Below are 20,975 nucleotides of genomic sequence, written 5' to 3'. Positions count from 1 at the left end.
TCCCATGTGTCTACTAGCGTCTCTTCTGCACCACATTCTTTTAGAATTATCTCGTTACTTACTTTGTCCATTAGGGATTTCCCGCTTATTATGCGCATGAAGACAACAAACTTCCCTTCAATTTTTAGGTTTTTCATTTCATTACTTAACAAGCTAAATTTTCATTAGTGATAAGGGATCAACAGGAAATTTTTGTAAAAATATAAATGTACCCAACTTTGTGAAGGGAGTGTACTAACCCCTGGTTATTCTTCCGACTCCACCTTCTTGGGCTAGTATTTCGAGAGTGGGGCTTTTCTTCAATCAGTCTCATTATAGTTTCCTCGGAGTGAACAAGCGTGCTTCAAAATGAGAAGCCCAAACCCAACTATCCTGCTTAAAACTCGAGGTAAAACATCCAAAAAATGGTTTCGATTTTATATTTTCAACAAATCATAAATAGTGGCTATTAGTGACCTCAAAAATCGGATTGTTATAACTCGAAATATTTAACTCATCATCCTGAATTTAAAATCTGTGAATTGTCAGTTTGACAAAGTGTTTTTGAAATTCTAGGCCTCGGACTCGTTTGAGGAATTCAAAACAGTGTCAATGAAAGCATACAATTTGAAAAATAGTAGCAAAATAGTGTCATACAGTTCTTAAAATATGAAATCGAGGGCTTAAGTATTTTTGACATCTGGTATACAATATATATCTTGTGATGTATATTGTATATACAATCCCTATAATATGTAATCCCTATAAAACTCTGAAATCCGTGGAAATTCATTAGAATCTCTTGAAATCTTTTAAATATCATTGATATCCTGGATACTTTCTTTAAATACTTAGAAATTTTCTGAAATCCCAGAAAATTCTTTCCAAAACCTTAGAAATATTGAAATGTCGTTAGATTAATAGGAATATTTTTAAATACCCTAAACTCTTTAAAAAGCCTAGAAATCCCTTGAAGTCTTGCAATTTGTTTTGAAATCCTAGAAATACCAAGATATGATGAAATCCACAGAATCTTGAAATTTCATTTATTCAATAAAGTTCTGTTAAAATTCCTCAAAATCTTTTAAGTATCATTATTGTCCTGGAAACTTTTAAAATCCTATATGACATTTTGTGAAATTTCACGAAATTCTTTAGAAGTCCTTAAAAATGTTGATATCTAGTTAAATTCCTTAGAATCTTTAAAAATATTCTAAGCTCTTAAAAATTATTTTTAATCCGTAGAAATCTCTTCAAATCTGATCATTTTCCTTGAAAGTTTATAAATTCCCGATATATGATAAAATCTCTGAAATCTTAAAAAATCTTTAGTAATCCCTAGAAATACCTTGAAAATTCATTTAATGTATTCTATTAAGTTTCTAGAAATCCGTTAAAATCCCTCGAAATCATTTATATAACATTGATATCTTCGATACATTTTTAGATCATTTAAAAATTTCTGAAATCGTACGATATTCTTTCAAAACCATTAAAAATGTTGACTCGTTGAACATTTTAAATCTTTTAAAATACCTTTAACTCTTTAAAATCCTTGGTAATCGCACAAAAGTCGAGTAAGAACCCGTAAAATATCTTAAAATCTCTGATATCTATCAAAATTCCTTAAAAAAGATAAGATTATCTAGGATCCTAAAGTCTGATACAGCCCCTTGGAATCCCGTGCAATATTTCAAATAAGTTAAACATCCACTGTAATCTATTGAAAACTATTGAATCCGGCTGAAATTCTCTGCAAAATTCTCTTGAAATTTTTAATAATCCTACGAAATTCACTGAAATCTCATGACATTCCTCAGAATCTTAAAATACACTATATTCTTCGAATACTTTTGAAAATTTTAAAACCCCTTTACACTTGTGAAATCCCTAGAAATATTTTTAAATATCGTAAGATAAAGATCTTCAACCTTTTAATAACTTTTAAAATACCTTCAAAATATGTGAAATCTTCGAAGTCATTTGAGACCCCATACAATCTGTAGAAATCCTTAAAAGGTCTTCACAATTTTTTCAAATTTACTTTCTCAAGTTCTTTAGAATTTCTTTAAATTTTCATAAAATTCTTTGAAATCTTAGAAATCCTTTCATATTTTTGATAACCTTTTAAAATCACGTAAGTATGGCAATACTCTAAAATTCCTTGAAATAATTTGAACTCCCATACATTTTGTTGAAAATTGTAATAGCTCTTAAAATTTCCTCAAAAAATTTGAAAACTGAAATCATCTAAATTTGGAATAGACTTTTTGAAATCTCTTGGAGTCATTGGAAATGTACTTTAAAAGCTCTGAAATCCTTTGGAATCCATTCCAATTTTTGAAATCTCGTGACATTTTTAGAAATCCCTCTGAATGGTTGGGAAATTTTTTTAATCTGTTGGCATTTTAATTTGGAGATAGCCGCATTGAGAACATTTTTTGTTTAAATCATACAAATTGTTACTTGGAAAAAGGTTGAGAAAAATATTTGATTGATGCCATCAGAAGTTTCAGAAAATAGTAGCATTAGTCTCCTTTTATTCAAAATAGTTTCATCGTTAAAAAAAACACATAGTATGTAGCCAAATGCACCGTGATATCCCTGGCGAAAGTTTAGATTCCGAGCCAATCAGAAATATTCGGAATCATTCTGATATTTGTATCCGAGTCAATGCAAATCAATCCGAGACTTGCATCCGAATGAATCCCTGATTTATTCCCTGATTTATTCGGATTGATTCTGATTCATTCGGATTGGAAATTTACTTCGGATACATTTAGATTCATTCGGATAAAAGTCACTAACAGAAGCGGGTTGAGTCGGATTAGTTTTCAAACGTTTTTCAACAAACGAGATTCACAACTTTTTTCGGATCGATTCGCATTGGCTCGGATACAGATATCAGAATAATTCAGACTAGTTCTGATTGGCTCGGAATTAATTCCTATCCGAAACTTTCGCCAGGATTTTTTCGCAATTACAATAAGTTTCTCTTAGTTGAATTAACATAGAGACTTTTATTCTTTTAAATGCTACTCTTCCCAGATTTCCCTTGTAGGACTTTTTCGACGACTCAGACTAAATGAAATCGTTTACATAGATCGGTGATTAAGATTGAAACTAAAAAGCTCTAGAAGTCTAGGGAGTTAGGTGCAGTCATATATATATATATATATATATATATATGTCGATAGTTACATAAGAATAACTCTCTATTAGGCAGGCGGTACTCTGGATCGCATCCATGAAAGAGTTCGCGGTTAAATAAACGAAATAAAGGAAATAAATAAATAATCGTGCCACAAAACGATTTCGTGCCACGAAGTCGATGCACGTTATCGATTTCACATGTCAGACTGAACGATGAGTGCGTTTGAAGTTACGAGGACGTGCACGCTTAGCAAGGAGGCCCTTCAGCGCGGTAGATACGCTAGGGAAATAAAGCTCGATGTAATAATGACGGAGATAATCCATCTCGTTAAGTGGACCAGGGGGTCCGCCAGTGTAAGTACGTGCATGATAAACGACTTGAAGAATGTTACAGACATTATCGGTACTATACCTCGCGCGCGGATGCAAAGTGAAGATATCGTATTTCTTCGCGTGCAGCCCTAGCGTAGAGTCAATTTCTCATATTAAACCTACTATTGTTCTAAATCTAACCAACACTCCTTCCTCTATTTTTCAATTCTCTCATTCCTCCAAAATAACTCTTATTCTTTTTGTTCTTGATTTTTATCCAAACTATTTAGAATATCACCTTTTCCAAATAGGAAAATAAATAACCCAAAAAAGTAAACTTTTCAAAAATTCCTAATTTCACGAAATGATCACTCCATTCCAGATGATTCCTCATTAATTAATTGATCACTTTAGAACAAAATACATGGATTTTAATTGATAGATTTTGACAGTTACAACATTTTTGAAGAGCAAGTTTAATGAGAGAGTTTTTGTGAACCAAGGGTCAATTATCATATCCCTCGAGTCCTGAAAAAAAACCACGCAGAGCTCCTTTTTTCTCCAATTTAAACGGTAAATAAATTTTGTTGCTGTTAAATTGAGACAAAATATTCATACTTCTATTAAAAGAAATCTCAATAGTATTCATAAGCAATTAGGTGGTCCAAAACTTCGACTTTTGATTTTTGGTCATTGTTCCAGTCCAATTTGTTTATCTTCCGGAAGAAGAAATTCCTTTTTTCTTTTTCAAACCAGTCAACATTAACTACTACCCTCGAGCCTTTGAAATTAATGTAGGCCTGTAAAATTAGAAAAAGCTTGGTTTTTCAAAACATGGAAAAAGGAGTATTTATTATTAACTTTCTTGTAAATAAAACTTTGCTGGTCACTTCTTAAGGAATATTATAAATACCTTGAGGAATGACAGTTTTATGAAAAATTCATGCTAAAGACGGTATTTTTAACACTTTTTCTGAATCAATTATTTATATTCGATAGGTTACAAGTTTAATGTTGACCGAGTAAAAAAATGGAATTTCCGTTTAACAAATTACTTGGCAGCAACAAACAAACAAAATACATAGATTTTCAAACCAAAAGTTCCATTTTCAATTTAAAAAGTTTTTATATGGAATCAAAAAGGAAATTGTTTAATTTTGAGATTGAAAAAAATTGATCAAAAAAACGAATTTCCAACAAAATAGTTTAATTTTCATTTAAATAGTTTAAATTTCTAACGAATTGTTGAATTTTCAACTAAAAATATGAGTTTTCCACAAAAAAGTCATTTTTCAATTAAATGGTTCGATTTTCTATCATGTTTAGGAATTTTCAAGTCAAGCAGATGCATTTTCAGCAAAGCAGTTGAAGTTTCAATCCGAAAATATGAATTTTTAAAGAATAAGTTAATATACAAACAATTAGTTGAATTTCCAACTAAAATTATGAATCTGCAAAAAAAAAAAGAATTTCCAGCAAAACAGTTCAACTTTAAACCAAGCAGTTTATTTTTCAATGAACAAAAAAAGTAAATTCACAAAGAAATACATAATAATTAATTCGTCATCCGAAAAAGATTTAAATTTGAAAACAGCCCAGTTTTAAAGAAAATATATGCATTTTCAATTTAAAAATTAATTTTCATTTCAAAATGAAATAGCTTCATATTTTGCAAGGAAAATTAATTCTCAATAAGAAATGAAAACTAATTTTTAGTAAAAGAGTTAAGTTTTAAACCAAATAGATGAAGTTTTTATCTAACATCATTAATCTTTAACAAGAACGAAAATAAAGTTTGAGGAAAAGAGTTCAGCATTTAACCAAATAATTGAATTTTTACCAAAAAAGTTTAGTTTTTTATCTAAAAATTTAATTTTCTACAATAACAAAATTATTAACAAATTATATAAGTTTTAAACACCGAGTAATTGAATTTTCAACTAAAAAATATGAATTTTTGACCAAATAGTTCAATTTTGAACTAAAATGGATATATTTTTGACCAAAAAATGGATTCGTTAATTTTCAGTTTAAAAAATTAATTTTCATCCAAAAATGAAACAAATTTTCAATAAAATTATCAATCAGGGAGGTGAATCTTCAACATAAAAATAAGTTTTTAATCAATTATTTCAGTTTTCAATTGAGTAGTTGAAGTTCTGACAAAAATATGATTTTTTAAAAATTAAATTTCTGCATTTTCAACCAAATAATAAAATTTTTTCAAAACAAAATTTAATTGTAGACTGTTTAACCAAAAAGGTAACTTTTAACCAAGAATAGTTTAATTTTCTTATTGAAAAAGCGTCCAAAAAACTGTTACGTATATTTATAAAAAAAAATTAATTATATTTTCTTTTTAAGCCTAATTGCTTATACAAATCTACGTAGAGTGAACCCTATTTGATTTTTTTATCAGTCTGTAGGAAAATATAAACAATTTGCACTTTTTACTGAAATGATCTACAATTTGATGAACAGTAACCTAAACATTCTCAAGATTTCTGCTCTAGCAAAACCTGTCGATAAAGCTTTAGAAAAGTTAACAAATTGTTGAATTGAAAAAAATTACTAAAAATAACTAATAATGTATTTACGTATTATTTATAAATAAAATAATTTATATAAATACATGACGAGTTGAAATTTGGAGAATCGTTCAACGAATAGAATGAGATTTTGTAACATAAAATTGAATGAAAATTAAGTCTTTGGCTTAAGCGAACGGAAAAACACAAATATGCAAATAAATACATTTAAATATAAATACAAAATGAAATGTTAAGTAGCATTGGTAAAATACAAAAATTACTCTACAACATGAACTGCAATATTTGACCTTTCTTTGATTGCTTGCAGCATTTTGACAAGTCGTTTTTACTTTTTTAAATATAAATTATAAAAAAAAGTTCTCAAATATTTAATTTCCTATTATAAACTGGATATGCCCTAAATACTGAATAAAATATAATTTCGTGTTTTTGACCTTCGATTATGAAAAGCTCTTCCTCCTCCCAATGAGAGAGAACAAAATTATAAACCAAATTTATGATTTTCGGAACGTTTGGTTTTCTCCTTTGGTTGTTTTCCGCAAGTCGAAAATATGTATATTTTTTGCTGACTCCTTCAACCCATTCATTTCGCGACCTTCCAGCGTATTTTTCAATTAATTTACAATGCTTAACTGGCGCAAAATATGGAAAGAAATTATTATTAAATTTTCATAAAAACATAAAAGGCAAGAGGATAGTGTGGAGATTTTTGCTAACACGCCCCCGAGGGTTATAACGAGAATATCGCCCACGGGAATATGTGTAAGTGTACTCGCAATTACGGTCGCCATACGCGTGTATCTGGGATCTATTTAATATCTATAGCCTCGCTCTATATTATCTTAAATATTATCCTCTCAACGACAAAACCGTAAGCAGGCCGATCTACGCATTATGCATCCCTTATTTTTTATGGGACTGTTATTCTGCATGCGAAACTAGAATTCTAACTGTATTTGAGAAAATATGGACAATCAGGATGCAAGACATATAGATAAAATAATTTTCAAATTACAAAAATACGTGCGACGTACTGTTTTCTCTTTTACAACGTTCCTATCCGATAATATAAACTTTATTGTTTACAAGTAAACGATAGTAAATCGCAAATAAATATCTATGTGTTATTAATTATTCGAAAATCTTTCTAAATAATTAAGTGGCTTATGCACATCAGGTGTAGTGAATAAATTAAGTAAACAACATCAAGTAAATTAAATTTATTTTACTTTGATGATAATTGTGACAGTATTGTAAGTTATCTCATAATCTTAGTATCTTACTAAGATCTTATAAACTTAGGAAAAGAACATAAAATATAAACTCCGTCAATTGAATAAGCGTAAAGCGTTAATGAGGTCAGTTTTAGAAAATAAAATATTTTAATAACAATAAGTATTTAGTTTTACAAACGTACAATTTTATCATTTCTTCCTGGCCTATATATTTTTAGTATATAAATTATGAAAAATTCTTATTTATTTATTCATCGCATGCTTCACTGAAAATATAACTATGTATTCCAGCCTTGATTTAAAATGTATTTTTTTAAATTTATGTTTTGGTACAAAAATAATCCTCTTGGTTCAAAATTGAACTACTTTGTTGAAAATTATTATTATTTATCTTTTTTAGTTAAAAATTAATCTTTGTACTGCAATGGAGCTATTTCGTTAAAAATTCAACTGTTTGGTTTAAAATTAACTTTTTTTTTATTGAAAATTGATATTTTCGGGAGAAAAATTTAATTGTTTTCTAGAAAATTCGTCTTTTTGATCTGAAAATTCAACCTCTCTGTAGAAAAATCATTAATTTTTTTAAACTCAAACTTCATTTTTCCCATCGAAATTTAATGACTCATTTTTTGGTTGAAAATGTCTCTTTTTCAGTTTAAAATTTAACTGTTTGCTTAAAAACTTATTTATTTTCAGAAAAATCTTATGTTTTGGTGGAAAAATCATTCTCTCGGTTGAAAATTTCACTATTTGGTTGAAAATTCTTTTCTTCTGGTAAAAAATCAATTATTTGGTTAAAAATGCATTTTTAAATCTAAAATTAAATTTAAAAGTTAAAAACACTTTTTTGGGTAAACCGTTAAAAACTGAATTATTTTGTTCAGAATTAATTTTTTAGGAAAAATTTACCTGTTAGGTTAAAAATTCAACTTTTTTTGTAGAAAATGAACTTTTCTGTTGAAAATAAAGTTTTTTGTTGAATTTAATATTTTCAGGTTGTTTTCTATGAAATTCGTCTTCCTGGCTTGAAAATTCCAGTTATTTGTAGGAAAATCATTTTTCTAAACTGAAAGTTAATTTTTGCCAAGGAAATTTAACTATTCCATTCTTTATTGAAATTGGAAATTCAACTATTTAGTTCAAAACTCATGTATTTTGTTAAAACTTCTTTTGTTTTGGTGGAAAAATCATTCTCTCGGTTGAAAATTCAACTATTTCGTTCAAAATTTTGTGTGTGTGTGTATAAAATCAAGTTTTTTTTATTAAATCTGCAACCGTTTTTAATTTAAAATTAAATTTAAAATCCTACTTTTTGGTTAAAAACTAAACTTATTTGTTTTTAATTCATTTTGTTGTTAAATATTCATTTTTAGTGAAAAATTACAAGCCCCCCCCCCCTCAGATTAAATATTCAACTTTTTTTGTTTAAAATTAATATTTTCGGGTAAAAAATGAAACTATTACCTAGAAAATTCGTCTTTTTGCATTGAAAATTCGAAAATTTGGTTAAAAATAATGCATACGATCGAAGATTCGTCTTTTTTAGTAGAGAATTGATCTGCTCGCCTGAAAAATTAAATTTTTGGTTAGAAAATTATGGTTTTGTTGAGATTTCATCTTTTTGGTGGTAAATGCAACTATTTCGTTCACAGAAAAAACAGAAGATAAACTTCACATCGATTTCCGACGAAAAGTTCTCTGCGACAAAAATTAACTTCACAGGATAAACTTTACACAAATATCGGTTAAACTTTCTTTTGTTCTTCCATACCAAATACATCTTTTTTGAAATGCGCGAAGTTGGCTAAACAAAACTTTATCGTTCTAAAAAATGTCCTGCAACAAATTTTATTCCTATCTTTTTCTGTGTTAAAAAATCACCTCTTTGCTTGTGTGATTTAAAAACTTACCTCTTTTGGCAGAAATTCCCTCCTTTTTGGTCGAAAATGAAACTTTTTGGTTGGAAATGTATGTTTTGCTGTTGACGATTCAACGATTTTGTTGAACATTCGTGAGCATTTATCTTTTTTGGTTGAAAGTTGAAGTACTTTGTCAATTAATGAGAAACAGTAAAATTTTACTAAACTCTGCCTCCCTCTAAATTGCCTTACATTATTTTTCAATGAATTTTAAATAAGTTGACGAAAAAAAATGTAATCGCTAAAAGTAACCCCCTAACAAAGGGGTAGTTCAAAATTTCAGAAAAAAACTCAACGTAACTAATAGACACTTTTATAACATACTTGAAACTGATTTATTTTATTTGAAATATGTCACCAAGTTTGATATAAACTACATTGACTGATATTTACTGTGTCCTAACAGAAGATAATATACGATTAAGAAAACGGAATCTTGACATAAGTTGTTCTGCAGTTTCACTCGTTTATCTCTGTTGGCTTTACTTCTGATTTTTACGAGAGGGAAAAGCACTAAGCTCCTTTATGATGTAATTAAATCGCCTTTACTTGGTTTGTAGCATGTCCTCGAGCTTTTTTGTGGTCGGGTGGGTACATTTTTCTAGTAATTAAAACAACATGTACTCGACATTTGTTTATGACCATCGTGCTACACAGGGAATTGAGGAAATGCAGAGAAAGGCACAGAAGTTGGAAAGTGAAGAGGTGGGCGTTTTATGAACTCGTATACATAATAAATGCAAAAGTGCACACATGACTCGACGGGGCACTTCATTCCTAAACAATTTTAATATCGATTTTATTTGAAATCAAATGGCTTTAACAAATAGCCGTTTTAAGAAGGATTCATTCAGAAAATTTTCTTCAAGTGGGTTAATGCCCGAAACTAAAATTACAGTTACGGTTGTAATCGCCTTGATTGGGCCCCGCTGCACAATTCGAGGACAAACTTATTAAAAAAAAAAAAAACTTTTTCATTCAAATGCAAATGCATGTGATTTAAGAATCTTTGACACACAAGTCTTGATATTTCCAAATCAAAATCCTTTATTATGCAATGCATACACAGTAGCTGACCTTATTTTAAACATGCAATCCCTCCCCAAAATAAGATTAAAATTTTTTTTTTTAAATAAGTGATAATTACGATGTAATTTCAAGTTATTTTTTCTTTAAATGTTCTAAACCAAAAATTAGCTCACTTTAATAATTCTCTATGATTATTATCCAAGCATTCCTAAACTTAAACACAAAGAAATAATGTTGTTTTCTACAAAAAGCATCAAAACATTTTGGTTATCTCAACAAAATTTTAGTTAAAAGAGGAAAGTTTGATTTTTGTTGAATCAAACTTTTGTTGATCAAAGAAAATTTTTGTTAAATTAACCAAAATTTTGTGACGAGAGCAAAAATATTTTTCTCAAGGAATGGATACAATAGGGATAACAGTCCTCCGTTTCCCTTTTTTTCAGTATTTTGTCTATTTTGAAACCCACGGATTTTAATATAGAAATTATGATTAGCTTAGAGAAACTGTGCAAAATAATTGAAAAAATAAAATGTAACAAAATTGATTGAAAATGACTACCTTTAGACAACAATTTTAATATAAAATCATAAAGTTTCGAAGAAGACTTAAAATTTCTAAAAATTTTAGATTGCGTTACCTTTTTTTACCGATAATTGGCATTTTTAAACAAAAATCATCATTAAGGTTTGCAGCAATTGCAGGTCATGTTAGCGTTTTATGCTGGAAATAAATATTTTGAATAAAAAATATTAGATATTTTTTTTACCAATTTAAGGTTACCTAATAGCGTTTATACCAAAAAATAGTATTTAAAAAAAGTCCTTATATAGTTCAATTAAATATATATAGTTATATTACTTTTTTTGTAAAGATTTTCTTGACGTGTTTCACCTAAAATTTGTGTTTTTGAAAAAAAATCATTCCATCAATCCCAATAATTTTGGTTAGAAATAAGAATATTACATGTTGAGCACTTTTAAAGATATAGATTGTACAGACGATTTACAATTTTGGGTTAGTTTAGATTACGATAATGTTTTTTTAGATTTTAAATTAAAATCAATGATTTAAAATAAAAAGCAATAGATTTGAAATTTTTTTTTTAACTTTTTAATAACTGTTCGTTATACTATGGTCGTATTTTTCGGTGGGAATTATTGCTAATTTTAATAAAAAAATGTATTATATTTCAAAGGATATTTACAATTTTCCAACAACTTTATGTTGTGTTTGCGCGTTTCACCTGCAAATTGATATTACAAAAAAAAATTCTTTTTCATTAATAAAATTTACAAGCTTGAACAATTTCGGATTGTGATCCTATTTTTTGTCAGAAATAAACATTATTTTAAAAAATAAATATTTTTCGAAGAAGATTCATGTGTTTTCAACACCTATAGGTTACGTTGTTTAACATCACAAAATGGTATATTTAATATTAAAAAATTATATTTTAAACGTTTCAAAGAAGATTGACAAGTGTTAATTTTAGGTTATGTTGGGGTTTTACACCAGAAGTCGATATTTTTCAGGAAAAAATATTAGATATCATTGATGAAAATTAATTTTTTGCTTGTTTGAAAATGTAACTGTTTTGTTTACAATTATTTTTATAAATGGAAATTAAGCTATGCCATGTTTGGTAGAAAATGTATATATTTTTTGAAGTCGCACATTCAACTTATTAGTTAAACATGTATCTTTTTTAGTTGGACATTTATTTTTTTTGTAATAATACGGTTTTTTGTTGAAGATAAATTTTTCGGATTAAAAATTAAAACATCCTAGATAAAAATTTATAATTTTAGTTGCAAATTTATCTCTTTGGTTAACAATCAAACTATGTTTAGTTAAAGCATCATTATTTCTGGTTGAAAAGCCTACAATTTTTTTTTTCTTTATTTCATCTCTTTTCGTAGTAATGTGATCTTTGTTTTACATTGTTTGTTGAACTTCTTGGTTAAAAATTCCTTTTTTTTTAGTGTTGGAAGATTTGCCAATCAAACTTAGTTGAATCAACTAAATTGTATTGTTCTTTTAACCAAATCTTTTGGTGAATGGAATATTTAGTTGATTTGACAAAAAAGTTTGGTTAGGTCAATCAAATATTTTGTTAAATCAAACAAAATTTGTTTAATTTAACAAAATTTTCATTCATGTCAAAGAAAGCAGTTGTTCTGGTTTCAGATTTTTGTGGAATTGTAATGGATGAATCACCATGTATATAAGTAATCTTTCATGCATCTAAATTACAGAAACCTATGCACGTGGTGTATGTAACGGTATCGGGAGAGGGTGTACCGGGGAGAGAAATAGAGTTATCTACGCGAACAGGGAATGGCAATACGAAACTGCCAACACTTTTCCACTACTAGTATGCATAATTCAATAGCGAGTATTGAAAATTAGACACGACTGGCTCGTAAAGAGCGGATTACACGTATTACATTTTGTCCCACGTCGAATTAGCGTTGCTGACAACCGTTCGAACGTGGCAATGCTTTTCACTTCGATTCTAGATCGTAAACAACTAGACGTGCCACGGTAATCCATAAATTACTCTATATTATTTTCACGGACCACTAAATCATCCATACAGGTGTAAAAGTAGGATAAAAATTCCATTTAGCGGAAAAAAAGAAAATTACTTCAAAGAGTCAACAATTTTCTCTACTAAGGGGTAAAATAGATCAAAAGAACCAAATATGGATCGCAGTTTATAAACCACGTGTTTAAAAATAAAATTTAATTTTAAAAGAAACACACAATACTCGATATAAGACCTGTTTCGGACATGGCTTGCCTCGGCCTTGGTCCTCAATCGGGACTCCTCTTATCTCGAACCTACGGAGGCCATTAGTTGTAGGAATAGCGTAAACGGGGGGTCTTATATCGAGAGCTGAGTGTAAAATACAAATAAGCCAATGCAATTTAAATTTTAAATAAGAAATTATTCTCTTCAAAATATTAGTGATGAAGTTAAAATGTAAGAAATCTTTTCTTTTCATATTTTCTCAATCGAAGTTGTTTTGTTTTTAACCTTTAATCATATTTACTACAGTAACTGTTAGATCTAAAGACTATTATTTATATTCATTTTATTTAAAAACTGAAGATTTCACTCGGTGAAAACTTATTTGTTACGAACTTTTATCACAAGTTACAAAATTTGTTTAAATGTCTTCCAAATCAGGAACATTGATGATAAAAGATTTTTGTGTAACAATATTAGTATGATTGTGCAAAAAAAGTAAGAGCAAATAAATGTTCTGAAATCAATATACTGTTCGCAATTTGAGGTTATAGGGCGAAAAACGCTATCCCGTCAAGCACGTCGGCTCCTATCCGATCATAACTATGTCAAGCGGTACTTATCATCGGTGATCAAACGAAAAGCCTTAAAAGTTTCTATGTGCCCAACTGGACTGACTAACCCTTGATATTCAAAGACCAGAATTTTAATCTTGTATCATTTTTAACATTCAATCTTTTATAAGCAGAAAGAGCACAATTCCAAATTAAAATTTTTATTTCTTTACTTATTTATTTTAACTAAAAAATGACTTTTCTGCCATAAACGATAACCATAAACCAAATACTAAAGTCTTATAACTACAAAGATGAATTTTTAACGAAATAGTCGAATTTTTAAACAACAAATATTAAAAGTCAATCAACAACAGTTGAATTTTTAACGAATAAATATATTAGTTGATATATTTTATAAAAAAGAATTTTCACAAACCTTGTTAAATTTTCAACCGAGCAGTTTAACTTTTAACCTAGAAAGATGAATTCTTAACTAAAAGGACGAATTTTTAACAATGAAGACTAACTCTATGCCAAAAAGAACACATTTTCAAAAGAATTCATGAATTTGCATGAAAAACAAAAAGACGAATTTTTTGCAAAACCATAAAATTTCCAAACTGCAAATATTAATTTGATACCAAAAAGCCGAATTTTTAATGAATTAGTTTAACTTTTAACCAAATGGATAACTTTTCAACTAAAACGATGAATCTTCAAAAAAAAATAGAATTCTTAACAAAGTAGTCCAAATTTCAGCCCAGAAGTCCAAATTTCTAAGCAAGAAGTTAAATTTTCAAACTAAAGAGATGAACGATCAACAACAAAAAAAGTTTTAACAAAGTGGTTCAACTTTAGCTGAACTAGATGAACGTTCAATTAGAGAAAATCAATTTGCAACCACAAATGGAATAGTTACATACATTTTCAGTTAAAACAAATTAACTTTTTAATTGATTAAAAGATGAATTTTGAACAAAAATGATGACTCTTGAACTGGAATAGTAGTATCTTTAGTACAAAAAATTATTTTCAGCTAAAAAGAAACATCTTTTCAACCAAATAGATAAATCTTCAAGAGAATTTTTTTTAACGCTCTGATTTAACCTTCAACCATGTGATTAAATCTTCAATACAAAAATATTAATTTTGAACAAATAATGTATTAGTAGACATTTAAACCAAAAAAGATTTTTATTTTAAATAAAAGACAGTTGACTTTTTATTCAAAACGATAACTTCTTAACAAAATTGTTAAGAAAAAAATAAAATAAAATTGTCAACTAAAAATGTAATCGCCAGAAGAATATAAGATTACAAAAGATTAATTTAATATTCAAAGGTTGAAAAACAAGAAAGTAACACAAGATACAAAAATAAATATAATTGTGCATTGTAAAACAAGGGCTGGAAAATTTCGGTAATTTATGGCCAACGCAGTCTGTTGATAGTACCTGAAATTATGTCCATTCGCGTCACTTACTCGCGCAAGAAAGTAATATTGAATCGCACAACGAATGTGCACCGTGCGCAAAAGATTTTTACTTAGTGAACCAGTAAGTGCCTTAACTTAAACAGCATTACTGAATTTGCCAGTGACGTCAAGTGATTGATTGACCCAGTGGTAGAGCGCTCTACGCAGCTAAGGTATGAACGTCCAACACAAAAGTAATGAATGATAAGTGTGATACCCAAAAAGCTGATGGAAGTCAACGCATGCGATCAGTTAAATGGTAGTACTGATTAACCAGTGAACAGAACTGATTAAATCAGTGAAGGAATTCCACTGGGTCAACCAGTGAAGTTGCACTGATTGTCAGTGACGGAGTTCTGACTCTTTCAACCAGTAAGATTTCACTGGAAATTAGGGAGATTTCACTTGAAATTTGTGATATTTCATTGAAAATCAGTGAGACGTCACTGGAAATTAGTGAGCTTTCACTGAAAATCAGTGAGTTTTTAATGGTAATCAGTGGGATTTGATTGGTTCATTTTCAGAGTATCGAGCGCGGCCCTGCACAGATTTAAACCTCATTTATCTTGCGTTTCATCGGTCCTCATCAAGTTTTCTCCCTATTTGTAATTTGCCCGAGGCCTCGCAATCATTACCATAACCGCCACATGCAGAGCTCGATGCTTATACGCTATTATCCGCTGCTTTTCAAATCCCGTGAAATTCTCGCATGTCTCTCCCACAAGTTCTCCAGATGAGGCACCTCTCACTGGGTAAGAGCGACTCATGGGATAACACGATACGAGCAGTCGGGCACGTTGTCTTTGATGTAATGAGCTTAATGTATCTTCGTAGATGTAACAACCGAGATTAGAGGTAATTTAATTACTGGGCGCTGTCGTTATTTGCTTGCAGCAAAACAAAAGAACAACCCAAGTATGAAAGTCAGCTGAGCAGGAAGAAAGCAGAAAAGCATGTTCCTTCGCATATAAGAGCTTGACAAGTCCCTTTTTTCATCTAGATTCTGCAATAACGTCGCAGTTTACAAGAACGTTTCGTTTTGGTACCATTTTATTATCACCATTCAAAATCCTGTGAGGAATTTATGTCTTGATCATCCTGATTATAAAGGGATTAGATTTTCTTTACATAGACATTTATTGCGAATTAAAATATCTGAACACTTGCAACAGTTTCATAAAGTTCTGTAAGCTTCTAATCTTTTAATTTAAAAAATCCATTTTTTTAAGTATACAACGGGACGGTTGAAATACTTAATTTTCCAAATTTCCTGTCTTTTCCCTGATTTCCAATGAATCAATTTTTCATTTTCTCTTATCATTAATATATAAAGATCAAAATTCTAATCTGGTAACATTTTCTGAATAGAATCTTTTACATAATGTAATAAAAAAGTTTTAAGTTAACATTTGTACATTTTTATTATTTATTATTTTCAGGCCTATCACAGCCCAATTTACTGTAAAAAAGTGACCTATTTAAACCAAAAATGGACTAAATGTTACAAATTTTTAACTTAAAGAGTATCTAACAGTGATGAGTTTAGAGGTATTCACAAAAAATGAGAGAAAATCGATTAAACTCGTAAAAATTCAAGGATTATTAAATAAAATTCAAGGTAATTAAAAAGGATTTGATAAAAGGCCTATAAGAATTCAAAGTCAATTTAAAAGACTTTAAGATGAATAAAACCAAAAAAAAATCTAATGAATTTGAAAAAAAACTTGAAAATCTCTTCAAATATATCTCTAATTCTTAAAAATTATTCCTTCAAATTATTGGAATCAATCAAAAATTCGTTGGAACATTTATTTTTAAAAATACTTTAAATGCTTGAAAATCCATTTAAATTATTGAACTCAATTGTAAATCCTTCCAAATTCCTTACAAATTCGTTGAAATATTTAAAAATACATTAAAATATTCCACATTTTTGGAATATCTTTAAATGATTGAAATCAATTGAAAATTGCTTGGAAACTTTTAAAATAACCTAAAAACTTTTAAATTCTTTAAAATCATTGGTAATATCTTAACATTTTTAAGATTCTTTGAAATTTTACGAAATTTCGCAATTCTTGCGAATAAATTCTTTAAAATCCAGTAACACATTATAAAATCCCGTGAAATCATATGAAATTGGCAGTATTTTATGAAGTCGTGGGAAATTTATTAAAATACTTTGAGAGCTTTCAAAGTTCCTTAAAAGCATTGAAATCCTTGGATTTTTCTGCTCTATTAAAATAATTCAATTCTTAGGAAATTCCTTGCAAATTTTGAAGTTTCTTCAAAATGTCTAGGAATCTTTTAAAATACAGCAAAATATTTCAAATCTTTTGAAACGTTTTTAAATTTTTTTAGACATAAAAATACCATGAAATCTTATACATTCTTTGTAATAACCTTAAATTATTAAAAACTATCAAAAATTCCGTTGGAATCTTTTTAAAGTGCCCTAAAATATTTAAAATCCTTTGAAATCTCTGGAAATCCCATTAAATGATCAATATCTATAAAAATTTCATTGGAGTCTTTCAAAATACATTAAAATATTTAAAATCCTTTAAAATCTTTTGAAATCCCTTGAAATCATTTAAAGTTCTACCAAATTGTTTAGAATTTTTAATAATATTTTTAAATCTTTTGGAATCCCTGTAAATGATAAAAATCTATTAAAATTTCCTTAGAGTCTTTTAAAATATCAAAAATATTTAAAATCCTTTGAAATCTTTCGAAATATTTTAAAACCTTTTAAAGTTCTTCGAAATTTCTTAAAATTTTTTTAAATACTTTATAATGCTTTGGAATCCCTCTAAATGATCAAAACCTGTAAAAATGTCCTTGTAGTCTTTGCATACCCTAAAATATTGGAAATCCTTTGAAAGCTTTTGAAATCCCTTGAAACCTTTAAAAACTCTTCAACATTTATAATATTTAAAAAAATATTTAAAATCCTTTGGAATCCCTGTAAATATGATCAAAATCTATAATAAATTTCCTTGGAGTTTTTTTTAAATACTCTAAAATAGTTCAAATTGTTTTAAATCTTTAGAAATCCTTTAAAGCCCTTTAAAATTCTTGAAAATTTCTTAGAATTTTTACAAATAGTTTACAAGATTTCAAAATAGTAATTTTAAAAAATCCAAAATAGGTATAGCCTTCAATTTAATAGTGTTCAATAGCGTGCATGAATTCCAGTTTACTTATTGAAAGAAATGTGACTAAAGTGATATTTTTATTACAAAAAGTGACTAAAGTGACTTTATCTTATAAAAGTGACCAAAAACTAATTTGAGAAAAAAATTTGACTAAAAGTGACCGCGTGGTTACCTTGATAAGTCATAGCGCTTCTTACAGAAATTCCCTAACCTTTTCTCTTTTTTTTAATTCCTGACTTTCCATGACCAAAAACTTCACCGACCAGAAAAATCCCTGATTTCCAGGATTTTTTTCTGACCAGTAGCCTGTCTGGATAGAAACTGTGAGAATTAAGGAAGTAAATGAACTATGTACTAAAAGGTTCTCTGAACTGGATAAAATTCCTGAATGCATGTTAGCCCCTACGCTAATTAATTCAGGAATCAGGTTCTTCAGTATGCAAATCCAGATGTAAAAACATTATTAGCTTTCTTCGTGCAGGGAGAAAATTCTGATTGAGTCGCATAATATTCCGGATTGTGCAAGTTTGTTAATGGAATTGCTCGTAAGTAGACTCTGGTGCATCCAGATTGAATAGGACGTGAGTGAACTTAGGGGACTCGAACTGGTGACATTTTGCAGTCACCTTTCTAATTCGTAATCCACGATCGTCCGTGTTGGCTCGTGAACCATCGACCTCTCGTTTATGATTATCATTCTTCTTCCGATTTTTCATCTTTCATTTATGATATAATGTTCGTCATTACGTGCAAAAAAATATATAATCAAGCATAACGAATCGTGTTTCGGGGTGTACTATTCCCACGAAGATTTATTCTCTCTGCTCGTCCCGCATCCGCATTAAGCTTCATGCTGGAAATTATTTCGTAATGTCTTGACTGTAAGAGGGTTAATATTGCAGAAGTGAAGGACGTAAACGTCTAAGCCTAAGGAGTGGCTATTTCGTTTTAAATCACTATAATCGAAATTACTTATTTTTATATATTAGAGTTTATGCTATACATTAGAGTTTGAATAGAAGACTTGAAGGGACACGGGGCGTAAACGCATTAGTGAAAAGACACGAATTTGACAGGAGACACAAAAACGTACTAATTCTGAAAAAAGAGACCACCTCCGAGGAAAGCTCTTGTCAAGAGCGTCCTAAAAACCGTCGATTTTGATTCAAAAAGAGTTGCATAACTTTTTATTTTCCAATAAAAAGACAAGAAATTACTTTCGAACTATTACTTAACCCTAATGAAATGTGAAAGGCACAGGCAACAGGTATAAGTCAACAAAACCCATTTCCAAAATTTGGCCCTTACGTCCTTATGTCCTGGGATCGTTCACTTGTTCAATTGTATATGTAAAGATCAAAACCTTGAATTCAGAAATTGGTAGATTTTTTTCGAGTTGAGTCTATTGAGAACATGCTGAGCAGGATTCACCATGGAGTCCCTTGTTTTTTTTTTTTTTTAGATTTTATAAAACAAAATCAAATTTTCTTTCTTTTGTTAATAAAATGATTCTCCACTTTTACCAAAATTTTACCATCCTTAAAGATGTGATTTGATGCATTACAATTTTTTAATTATAAAACTTCCAAGAAATATCTCTTACCTTAGTGAAATTCCTGGCCGACAATAAAAAAATTTTAAGATGAAAAAATCGATACATTCTTGTAAAATGAAAGACTGTGATATCTTTTTTTTTTAGTATTTACTAGCATAATCAATCGTGCGCTACGCGCGAGTGTATTTTTACGATTTGGAAATTTGGACCACAACGAATAAACAAAACCCAAAAATGCTATTGTAATCTGAAAAAAACAAAAAACAAATAAAGTTTTCGGACAAAAATAAAAAAGAGGGAAGAAAAATGAGAAGGCAGCCAACCAAATCCCCTTCTTTCTCTTTTTCTTTCTTTCGTCTTTTTTATTTTTATTATCATCAAATTACAATAAAAGAGCACCTGTTCGTGGGTGCTGTCAATTTCTACCACTTAAATTTTTCTTGCCTTGATAAAGGTACTGTACGAGTACTGAAATATTGGCAATGCAATTTTATTTATTTATGTTTTTTATTTCTATTTTATTGTAATTTGATGATAATAAAAATAAAAAAGACGAGGGAAAGAAAAAGAGAAGGGAGGGGATGTGGTTTGCTGCCTTCTCATTTTTCTTTCCCCTTTTTTATTTTTGTCCGAAAATCTGATTTGTTTTTTTTTCATATTACAATAGGATTTTTGGTTTAGTTTTATTCAAAATCCTCAAAAAGCTTCAAAAGTTTACTTCGAAATCTTTAACAATATATCATAATATAAATATTGGTCAAATTATTTTAAAACTTTTCAAATTTAACCATTTTTTTTAAAGTTTCCCAAAACTTTGAAATATTTTTTTAATTATTCCAATTTTTCAAAAATCTTTCAAAAGTAGAAAAAAAATTTCTTTAAAATCTTTCAGATTCTTTTTGAACTATTTTTGTGAATCTTTTAAGACGTTTAAAAAATCTTTTAAAATAATATCCTAAAATGAATTTATCAAAATAAAAAAAATTATATTAACTTTTCCCAGGAACTTAAGAAAAAATTTTTATTTTCATAAAATCTTTCAAAATTCTTAAAAAGCTTCTGAATTTGTTGTTCAAAATCTTCGAAAATCTACGTTTCAATTTTTTAAAAATCTTTTTAAGTTTAAAATAATTTTTGAATCTTCTAAAAATGTCCAATTATGTCTTAAGCTTACTCGTAAATTATATGTCAAAAGCTTAATAACGTAAAAACTTCGCTTTATGTTAGTTATTAGGTCATAAATATTTTTTGTTGTTGTTTTGTTTTTTAATTAAATATAAAAAATAAGGTAAGGACTAT

At 28.7% G+C, this 20,975-nt stretch overlaps 1 protein-coding gene across 3 annotated transcripts in view; it reads left to right on the top strand.

The window, feature by feature from the left end:
• Positions 1 to 20,975, top strand: part of LOC117170626 (GAS2-like protein pickled eggs) — a 141,739-nt gene that overhangs the window by 10,539 nt on the left and 110,225 nt on the right. For 2 of the 3 annotated variants that reach the window (XM_033357529.1, XM_033357526.1), the window contains exon 1: positions 329 to 388. The exons of the other annotated variant lie outside the window; for it this stretch is intronic. In XM_033357529.1, the coding sequence (XP_033213420.1) occupies positions 349 to 388 (40 nt within the window). In that variant the 5' untranslated portion in view covers positions 329 to 348. Of the gene's footprint in view, positions 1 to 328; positions 389 to 20,975 lie in introns of those variants that run through there. 3 annotated transcript variants of the gene reach the window in all.

Source organism: Belonocnema kinseyi, chromosome 4, assembly GCF_010883055.1.
Source record: "Belonocnema kinseyi isolate 2016_QV_RU_SX_M_011 chromosome 4, B_treatae_v1, whole genome shotgun sequence".
NCBI lineage: Eukaryota > Metazoa > Arthropoda > Insecta > Hymenoptera > Cynipidae > Belonocnema > Belonocnema kinseyi.
The sequence above is the reverse complement of the archived record's forward strand: the minus strand, read 5'-3'. Positions and strand labels throughout refer to the sequence as shown.